This window comes from Cotesia typhae, unplaced genomic scaffold (assembly GCF_013202065.1).
Source record: "Cotesia typhae breed Kobodo isofemale line unplaced genomic scaffold, CoteBio_Ctyphae contig_27, whole genome shotgun sequence".
NCBI classification, from domain to species: Eukaryota; Metazoa; Arthropoda; class Insecta; order Hymenoptera; family Braconidae; genus Cotesia; species Cotesia typhae.
Genome location: NW_027423733.1, coordinates 1525391 through 1536429, shown reverse-complemented (window position 1 = coordinate 1536429; position 11039 = coordinate 1525391). Strand labels below are relative to the sequence as shown.

Genomic DNA, 11039 nt, shown 5'->3' with positions numbered 1-11039 from the left:
TTATGTCGGAATCGATAGAGATTATCTATATTATAAAAAGATTGATATAAAAGACAGATTTATGGTTCCATCGCACAGTAACAAAATGTTTCGACTAATAAGTTTTTGTATTTTTTCAATAGTGATTAATCTTGTGATTGCTAAAATACCACCGAGTTTTTCACTATGGAACGAACCAGCCAAAAATTCAGGTAATGAAAAATTAAAATTCCAAAACAAAAGTCTGTTAGTTGTTTAAAATTTTATAATAAAAACAATACAACTGATTGAACAAAATAAATTAGAAGGAGTTGAATCTATACTACTGTATGTCTACTCTTTTAGATTTTTTTTATTCTTTAAAAATCGTTTTCATTAAAATGTCTAATTAAAATATACTGAAAAAATCTATGGAAAGCAACAGTTGACAATATTACAATAATCAATACTTATATTCTTCACAGTTTATTCACGAAGCCTGGGTTCATTGCCCGTACCTGGAATGGATACAATTAATATTCCATACGTACCAAAGCCTCTTTTTTTTCCGAAATTTGTTGATCCAAAAGTAATGGTCGCGCAAAAAACAGAATTACTGAAGAACCTTTTTGGTGGGTTGGGTCCAGTTAATTACCCGATAACTGACCCATCTGATGATTCTTTAACTTTTGAAAAAACAAAACCTTTTCTCTATGCAACAAGTAATGAAATAGAACCATCAGAAGATACTGGAAAACTCGAAAATATTTTAGAAAACGACAAAAAAAAGACTGATAATGTTAAAAGAGGTATTTTTGGATCTAAATTTGGATCATTTAAACCTGTAAATTCAAAATTCTTTCCTTTATCCCCGAAATTTCCGTCAGGATTAAGCTACTCATATCCCGAAACAGAATTAGGTGATTTTGATTCTACCAACTCATTGACTCGGCGTAAGCGAAGCTTCATGTCACCAATAATTAACGTCCCTAGTGATCAAGGATCATTTTCTCCGTATCGAGAAGTTGACCCAATATTTCAGTACCCAGAGTACTATAACTACAGTGCTCCTCAACCGTATTTTCCAAATGTATTGGGACAATTTGGATCTTATCCAGGATACATACCGTTCTATGCAACTCCAATGATTGATCCTGCCAGTATGTTTACTGCTAAAAAAACAGCATTTTTAAATCAATTTTTAAAAAGTCTTGGTCCAAGTGCTTCAAATCCTGAAACAGACATGCCATATAGTAATCCTGAAAGTTTTTGGTCACCATCAATAAATGCAGAAGTGACAACTGAAATTCCTGTGCCTAAAAGTACTATTGTTCCTCCGGGTTTTTGGGCTCCGTCTTCAATTGTCCCAGCTCCTGGAGAATACACGACAAAAGTATCTTTTTTCTTAGATAAATTATTCAAAAGTATTGCAAATAAGACAGCTGCAAAAGCTGCTGCTACTGGTAAGATTTCACCCAGTATAATGGCAAGATCTATTAATTATCTTCTTAACGATCCTTCAAATCGTGTTGCTCGATCTCTTGATGATGTCCAGACTCTATCAATTGCCAAGGATGCAATTATTGATTCGATCATCGCAGAACTTGGATCTCTCAAAACAGATATGTTGAATAATTTTGATGATTTTACTATCGCTCAACAATTATCAATGGGTTCAATGGGAAAAAACAGTGCCAAACCTTTTAAAACAGGATTTTCAGGATTATATAAGTCGACATCGACCGATTTTAGTCTACCATACAAACAAAAAATGATGGTATTAAGTAAAGTGTTTGATTCTCTGACTGAACTTCACAAAAATATCAGTTCAGCTGTGTCTGATGCTATTAAAAGTAACATGGATGAAGAGTCTGATAAAAGTGATAATTACACTGAGCAAAAGAGTAAGTTTAATGAAACTTCTGCAGATACTGTTCAGAACAAAGTGATGAAAATGAATTCACTAATGGCTTATCAAGATCCTGCACTATTCTATCAGGCATTTCCTCCAAGTTACCAACAACAATTCCCGTTTTATCAACCTCCAACTCCGATCCAACCTACTGAACCTTTCTGGATGGCTTTTGTAAAAGCTAAAAGCACAACCCCGAAACCTAAAAAAATGAAAGGAACTAAAAGGGAGGTCGAAAGTGATTTTGAAAATTACTATCCAAGTGTAGATTACGATGATGAAGACGAGAATGAAAGGGAAGAATATAAACGAGCTGTGAAGATGTCTATGAGACAAGGTTTGCCACCTGGAACAGTTGAAAACATTCAAGCTGGCGGCGGTTCTGAGTCAGGACATCAAGGAGGTAGAATGAATCTTTTTGTAAGTCCAATATTGTTTAAGTTTTTTATTTTGATTAGAATTAAAACATAAAATTTTCATAAATTTTAACTGAAAGGTAGGTGTATGATAATATATTGAATTTGATTACAGATAAAAATACCACAATAATTGATGGACTAGTAAAAATGTTAGTAAATATATATTTTCAAAATATTTATAAATATGATTCAAAAATTGATATTGGATTTATTTAAGTGAGGCAACATGATGAGTTTCTTTACTTTTTATTCAAGTGTCAATCTCTATTTGATTTCACGTTATAATTTGTTAAGTTAATGCGATGTCAAAGAGCTTAAAAAACGTTTCAACCAATGTTGGCTTTAAAATTTTGATAAAAATATTCCGTCAAAAATAATATTTTTAAAAATTTTGATTAAAACGTTATTTCTTATTACTTATTACAATCCAATTAAAATATGCAGATTTTTTTTAAGTAGTATTGTCAATTTTAGATTTACAGATTAGATATAATGAATTTTGACATATATTAATATACTAATACTAATTAGTAGCTTATGGTAAGATAATGAACACGTTAAATTTTTAAATAGCTAAATAATGAATTTTTTGAGTAAAAAATTAATTGAAAAACTGACTAAAAATTGATTTTTGAAAGTATAATTTCAAGTAAATAATTTTTTCTTTGTTTCACATTAATTGTAAAAACTTACCAACGAGCTTTTGAATTACTGGTACTTGAACTAGATAAAAAAAGTTATTTAAAATAAAATTTCGTTAGGTAAATGTAAAAGATTTGTTGGATCTAAACATTATTTAAAAAAATATCTATCCTGGCTGAAGACTGTTACTTTATTCAGTTCAGAAAAAATTTCTATGATTACACATTCTAAATATTATCAAACCTACTAAAAAAAATAATTGCTTAAACCAAGAAAAAAACATTCTGGGGAAAAGAAAAGTTGATCTCAACTACAGAACATATGTTCTCGACAAATATATTTTTTGGGTGAAAACAACAGTCTTCAGGCAAGAGAACTATGTCCAAACTAAAATAAAAAACATTTTTAAGATTTTAAAGCACGCTAACAATTGAACAAAATATTTATTTAAATGAGAAAATTTTCAACTCGAAATTAAAAGCTTGTAAAATTATATCATTTTAATTTTTTAAACACTAGATAATGTTAGTACATTTTTTGTTATAGAGCCGACACAATTATGAAGATAACTATCCAGATTGGAAAAAGTGGTCGGACTGGGCTGACAATTTTCACAGTTTACATAGAGATGATAAACATAAGCATCATCACTAGAGCTCTTTTATCTTCATAACTTTCAAAATCATTTTACTCTAATATTTTCACAATTTATTTTTAGATATGTAATAGAAACGATTTATTTAAATAAAGAATTATCGGCATGTAATTGTTATAGTTGTTCCATCATGACTTTCAACAGAATACGTCCATTTACATCTTATTATTTCTGTGCTAACAAATATTTAAATATATTAAATAATTTGAAACACTTATGAACGCAATCCTGCATCAAGTGCGTTGCTTTATAAATACTACAATCAGCAATGCATTGCACGCAGGGTAGCTTTCATATGTTAAAAATCATCATCAACCAACAAAATATCCAGATATTGATTTATAGTCAGAAATAGATACAAATATTTTTTTCATTTTAATAAAACTAGATTTATTCAAAAGAATTATACAAAATTGTTTGTAATTTTAGGCATTATTTTTAAACTTTATATTCAAGTATTAATTAATTAATACTTGTCTTTATTAATAATTACTTATTTATAACATTATTTTTCAGTTTATTTTTTTTAAATATCACCTTATTTTATTTACGCCTGTTATTAATGATTCTATTTTGTTATCAATTCTATATATCATTAAATATGATATTATAACACTCCCTAAAGTTACTAAAAATGAGATCCCTTCGAAAATTAATTTTGGAGCAAAGATTTTCCACACCATTAAATGGCGACAAAGAAATGTCGCTGCCAACATGCAGCCAAAAGTCTGTAAATAAAAAAACATATCCAAATAATGAACTAGTACTATAAACTATAAAAAATAATGTGCCAAAAACAGTACAGTTGTATGTTGAGATTCGTACGTATAAAGTGAATGTTTTATTTCAAAATAAACTACTCATTTTATTTATACTAAAACTTTAAGGGCAAGTTTTTCAATCCAGGATAAAATTATATCCAATAATGAAATATATCTATATATTTCATATATACAAATATACTGGTACTAATAATAATAATAATAATAATAATAATAATAAATGTACTTTTATCCGGGATTGAAAAACTGGACCTAAGATATCAGAGAAAATTCAAAACTTTTTAAGAGTTATCTGTACAACACGTTTTTGTCTAATGCTAAAAAAAATAAAAAGCGAATTAACGTGTTTTTTGTGTTCACTATTAAATGAACATATCATTAATGATTATTAAATAAAATAAAGAATCGTATTGATTTGACACTATATTATTAACACTAAATCAGTTTCATTGTCTTGGGCTCAAGTAGAAAAATTCTTAAAATTTTTTTTTATTTAAGTGAGTTTTATTTGATTCAAGAATTTTTCATATTAACTCAAAACATTGAAACTCTTTAAAGTGATTTTCTAGGTTCAAGGATTTTTCTCTCAAGCTAAGTTAATTTTTTTTTTTTAATGTAGATACATGAAATACATAGATGATGTTAAAATTTTATCCCGGATTGAAAAACTAGTTCTAAAAGTTTACCACGGACTGTTTCGAACACAAATTTTTTTCACAGTACACTGAGAAAAAAAAATACTTATATTAATAAATTTTCTTGACACAATATCATATATACTTGATATTTATTGAGAATATATATTTTCTTATCTGGAAATTTCGTTAAATTGACAAAAGTAATTTTTGTTTGATAATTTATATAAATAAGCTAATCATATGTTTACCAATTATAATAAAAATAGATGTTAGTATTCTTTTGTCAATTAATTAATAAATTGAGTTGTCCCGTTCATTTGAAACAAGAAATCTTTTTTTGGACAGTATTTCTTTTTTTTTTCCCCTTAGTATACGGCATAAACGCAATATAATATCAGTTGACATAAATAAAGAAGATTAATAATTGACTTACTCGCAATCCATGAAGTAGTATATATTTTCCCGCAACTAAGAAGAGTGAATTGTGGAACGTTGATAATCGATCGAACAGAACTAGTTCACCTTTCTTCAATTCCTCGTTAACACGAAATTGAATTTTTGAAAGACTTGGAATCATAACAATTATTGTCGATGGCACAATTACTAATAAAGGTAATGTTAATCCCAATAGTATATGGGAACCAAACGTATTTATTCCTAAAAATAAAATTAATGTCATCAAAATTAAAGAAATATGTTTCCGTTGTAATAAATAAAATGTAAGATATTGCTCAAAATGAATTGAGCGATCAAAATGTTCATATGAAATTACAAAAGATTTTAAAAAGATATTAAGTCATAGTTTAAAAATATAGCATTGTCTTCTAATCTTATAAATGATTTTTTTTTAATTTTTTGAGAATGAAAAAAAAAAATTATTTTTAAATAAGATCTCGTTTCGTAGAATAATTGTTCATTTTTTAATAAAGTATCGATAAATTAAAAAAAAAAATAATAATTAAAAATAAAAAAAAAACAAAATTTTGGAGAGGATAATAAGCTGATATTTTCTTTTTTAAACTCGACTGAGTGATAGTTACCATTATTTTCTAATAGTTTATATTTTAGTTAGAAATTAAAAATTATTATTGTCTTAGATAAAATTTTACTGTCATATAAAACCGTCATTAATATAAAATACAATAGTTTTATTGAGTTGTATATTTTTCTCTGAACTGTCACGTAGTAAACTTGCCTCAAAAATATTGTCGAAATAAAAATAGTATATTACATACCTAGGCCAGTAAAATAATAAAAGTCTCAGATCACATGTAATTGTTGGCCGAGGCGAAGCCGAGGTTGACAAACATGTGGTCTGAGGCTTTACTTTTTACTGGCCAAGGTGTGTATACTATTTTTCTGCTCGACGTAGCCGGAATGTGGCAACTTCGTTTAACGCAGCGGCCAGAAAGTTGCCACTTTCCGGCCGGAGGGCAGAAAAATTTTTTCTGACTTTGCACAATTTTTTAACTTAATTATGATAATTTATAATTAAATAATATTAAATGCAATGACAAATACGATCAAGACTTTTAATAAAATAAGTTACCTATCAAAATAGTTGGCACAATATTTGTATAAAAAAAACCATGAGTTCCTACTAGTGCAGCGTCCCATTGAATGGTTGAGAAAGTTGGTTGATGTCCAGTACCATAGAAAAAATATTCAGCAATCAAAAACCAACAAATAATCGCTGAATTTGGAATTTGAAGAAGCTCCGCTATTATGAAATAAAAAATGATAATCATTGCAACTATTACTGTAAAGTGTTTTGTAAAATAAAAAACTTACTAAAATTAGTAGCATTTTGGTGTCGTTCCATACCAATAATAACCAGAACCGCAGTACATGTAATAAACATTAAAAAAATACTCGGAGCTAAAAAACGTCCAAGTAACAAAGCATCAAGAAGCATTATAAAAACACTCAAACAAATAAAAGCTGCACTATAAACGGTGCCTAGACCATAAACAATCGGAGTATTGTCGTCATCATCATCATCATTGTTTCTATTTGAATAAAAAAGTTTTTTCACTTTATTAAAAACTTTGGGTATAACATTTTCATTCTTGTAGACGGTAAGTGTTCGTTGATTTTGTTCTAAAAAAAATATTCCAAGTGGTTGAATAAATAATATAGAAATAGAAATAACAATACAAAAATAAATTATTATAGCTATTATAGCTAATGCCTTGATTTCAAATTCTGAATTGCTTTTTATTTGGTCGTATGTAGGTAATCTTTCCAATACCCAATAGCTGACAATTAAACAGGCTGTTAACACTGGACACTTACGTGCAACTATTATGTTAAGTGAAAAACCAGATAAATTTCCACAATTTCTTAACCACATTTTTACAATAAAAATGTATAATCCTAAACTCACCAAAGAAATCATTATCAATATTCTTTCTAATTTATTTGATGTTATTGAACCAGTTTTTCCTAAAATGAAGGACCCACATAATTCACGATTTTGTTCTTCACGACATCTCCAATAGTAACTAGATAATCTTACTGCTAGACATATTATTATTCCACAGACTATCAACAATACTTTGTGTTTGTATGGAATCTCAGAACTATTAATAATACATTTTCGATATTTTCTATCACAATTATTATTAAAATTATTATTTACATTGTCTTTTTTAATAATAAAATGAATTGATAACCAAACTTGTGTTATCAGTAAAAATGAAAGTATTTTATTCTCTTCAATTACATAACTATTTGAAAATAATCCAAGAATTATCAAAATTAATATTATTCCAACAGAATTATTTAATTTATTATTCTTGGAATTATTATTCCAAGTTTTTAATTTTATACTCCAATTTCTAATTACCATAATGGCTAAAAAAATTTGGAATATTACTCCACTGAAGAAAAAAAATGTATTACCAAAGTTAATTATTAATTGTAGAGTGTAAAGTACATAAACAATGACTAGAGCAATACAGTTAGTTATGATGATTCGGATAAATAATCTATCAAATGTTTCTATTATATCATTTTTTGGTAGTTGGTTAATAATTGTGTAAGAAAAAAATAAAGTGGAAATCATCAAGAACAAGCCTTTAAACATTAAATCCCATTCGAATTGAACCCAAATTTCAATACATGAGTCACGAAGAATTTTTAAATATTTATAAGCAACCTGAGCAAATTTTTTCAAAGCTTCCTGATTATTATTAACTTTTGATACTTGTTGAAATAAATTCTGGTAATGTTGATCGAGCTCTTGAAGTGTTTGTTCCGCAAATAAAAACGAATTCGCTGAATAAGTGTCAATGTACTTTTTTGTTTGATAAACATTCCTCCAAAGTGCATGAAGAGTGTGCGACACGTCTGATGTTTTTGATACAACTGGCAAAGCATCTGATATTAATGAGCCAATATTTGAAAAAGGTATAGGAATACCAAGAATTAAAGCTAGTGTTGGTACAATATCTATTTGATTTATAGTTTTACGGCTTTGCCCTTCTATTGGATTTTGAAGAGGAGATTTTGAATAAATAAACAAACCAGCTTCAATTTCATTATCACTATCTCCGCCGTGATCACCAGTATCAGTCATACCGTGATCTCCAATTACAAAAAAAATAGTATGATTGTCGATAGCGCTTATTATTTCGTTAATGAGTTCATTAATTTCATTCAATTTTCGTGTCATTTCTGGATGATTTGGACCATGTTTATGGCCACAATGATCAACTCCTAAATTATGAGCTATCAATAACGACCAATCATTTTTTTGCAACTCAAAAAATATTCGACTCCGAACTTCTCTGTCCACAGTATCCAAATCACGGATATTGAATGAATGTGCGGGAAATTGTCGTAAATATTTACCAGGAAACAAATTTGTCCAAGTATCATCGCCCATAAATACAACACCTTTTTCACCGATTTGATGAATTAAATTGTCTTCATCAACTTCTTCGGAAGCAAAATTAGAACTAACATCAATAAATGTTGGCAGTGTCCCTGTTGTTATAGCTTTTATGCGTTGCATTGTTGTTGTTGGTGGATCAACAATACTTTTGTAAAGTCTTGAATTGGTTGGATATTTATTTAAAAGATGATGAACAGCTGGAATTTTATTTTGATAATATGGATTAGTGATGTTATCTTGCCAATCCAAAAATTCATATTTTAATGCATCCACGACTAATAATACAACTCTTCTACCGAATTCAGAACAAACTTCACCGGCTCGTTCAGGATCTTCTAAAAGTGTTTCGATGTTGTAATTTTCTAAATTTTGACCTGATGTACAATTGCTTCGTTCAACTTGTGACATCCGAGTTAAAAAAAATCCATTTAGAAACAAAATTAAACCAGTTACCATTAAATATGATATACATATTATAAATTTAAAAGATGATAAAAATTTATTAGCCATATTATTATTCTTATTATAATTATTATTATTGAGGTTATATTTTAATATCAACTTTTTTTAAAACCATTGCCACTAATTGATAAAAAATATATTTTTCTACTTAAACTTTTTATTTTTTATATTTTAGTTATATTCTGTTCCATTTTTATAATTTTTCAGCCGTGAATTACATTTGAATAATATTTATAAAACACAATAAACTGTTTACATGTGGCGAAATTAAATATAACTCTTCCTTTTCTTTTTTTTTTTATTATTGTTATTATTGTTAAGCCTCCATCTAGTGTTGATGAATTTATTTTGTGAATAAGGCATTACTGTAGTTCTTTCCACCGGCAGTAGGGTAAATGTTCCAGTAGTTGATCGGGCACCAGTAGTTGATCACTTTCATGAGTGAGTCCAAGAATTGTTATCAACTGCATTTTTTGACCTTGAATTTATTTTCAACTATTGTTGAACTTATAATCATTACAATGAATAGGTATTCCAAATATTGTTTAATTTTTAGAACATCGAAAATAATTCATGAAAATTTCTCACAGCATGATTTAACTAAAATCGGTCCGTTACTATAATAGACTATAATAGAGTATTCGGTTAATCTTGTCAAATTAAATTCTGAAGTAGTCTTTAATAGTTTCTTAATAAATCTTTTAATAAGTTTTTACAAAATCAATCAGATAAATACTAATTTTATCACCGGCCAGGCACGAGTACAATAAAAACACCATTTTACCATCAATAAATGACTTCGGTCATGTATTAGAACCCGCTATTTTTCAAAATACCAGTAATTGTTTAATTGTTTGTATAAAAAAAAAATTTCATTTACTAATATTATTTTGTCAAATCTTATTCGTATTAAATTAATAACTAATCAATTTTAATTTGGGTACAGATATTAATTAATAGTTAATTCTATTTTATTTAACTAAAATATAACGTATAAGCAAATTTAATAATAAAAATAATATTTATTAATCATATTTTAAACTACATATTACTTGTACTATTATTATTTGTGACTCTAAAACAAAGGCCTATTGAATACCACACGGGTCTTTTACGACTTTTTCTCGTAAAGTTTCAAGTTTCGTGTACCGAGAAATAGTCCTGGAATTACTCAAGTACCTTTTATGGATTCCGAGAACTCGATTAGAATGTTATTTTGTTACAAAACGGAAATCAACAGACAAGTTACAATTTTTTAGATTTTTTAAAAATCATTTTTATCATAATTAAATTATAATGAAAAAATAAATAAATAAAATAATTCCCCGCGTAAAAATGAAAAAAAAAAAAAAAATTATGAGTGCGAATTTTCAAAAATTAAACAGAATTAAAATGTTTTACTACAACTAGTAAAAGCAAAAGCTGCAAACAAATGATTTGAGTATTTTTTCAGTTAAAATTTAATAACTTTTAATTATATAGCATTTAAGGAGGTCCTCTCGCCATCAATGTTAAATAAAAAATATTAGATTATGCATAAAATTAATTTTTATCTGATAGTTAAAGTCCTTATTTATCTACTAGTGAAGTTTAATTTATTCTTCACCGTGAAAATTTTGGAAAAAAAAAAATTTCTAAAAATCTTAGTATTTTTTCCGAGTCTTACGAGAAAA

At 27.5% G+C, this 11039-nt stretch overlaps 2 protein-coding genes across 4 annotated transcripts; one reads left to right on the top strand and one right to left on the bottom strand.

Annotated features, from left to right (window-relative positions):
- Positions 1-3697, top strand: LOC141525738 (uncharacterized). Of its 3 annotated transcripts, XM_074240337.1 has the most exons (4): positions 14-191; positions 444-2290; positions 2402-2438; positions 3478-3697. In XM_074240337.1, exons 1-3 carry the CDS (start codon positions 62-64, stop codon positions 2417-2419), a joined length of 1995 nt encoding a protein of 664 aa, XP_074096438.1. In that variant the 5' UTR covers positions 14-61; the 3' UTR covers positions 2420-2438; positions 3478-3697. The 3 variants fall into 3 exon arrangements, with proteins under 3 accessions (XP_074096439.1, XP_074096438.1, XP_074096437.1); XM_074240338.1 differs by lacking the exon at positions 2402-2438 and having other exon boundaries at positions 1-191; positions 444-2273; XM_074240336.1 differs by lacking the exon at positions 2402-2438 and having other exon boundaries at positions 47-191.
- A 253-nt stretch (positions 3698-3950) lies between these two features.
- On the bottom strand, positions 3951-9564 carry Pig-o (phosphatidylinositol glycan anchor biosynthesis class O). Its single transcript, XM_074240463.1, has 4 exons — positions 6798-9564; positions 6556-6726; positions 5440-5663; positions 3951-4314 (listed from the first exon to the last, which is right to left on the bottom strand). Exons 1-4 carry the CDS (start codon positions 9412-9414, stop codon positions 4120-4122), a joined length of 3207 nt encoding a protein of 1068 aa, XP_074096564.1. The 5' UTR covers positions 9415-9564; the 3' UTR covers positions 3951-4119.
- Positions 9565-11039: the final 1475 nt, after the last annotated feature.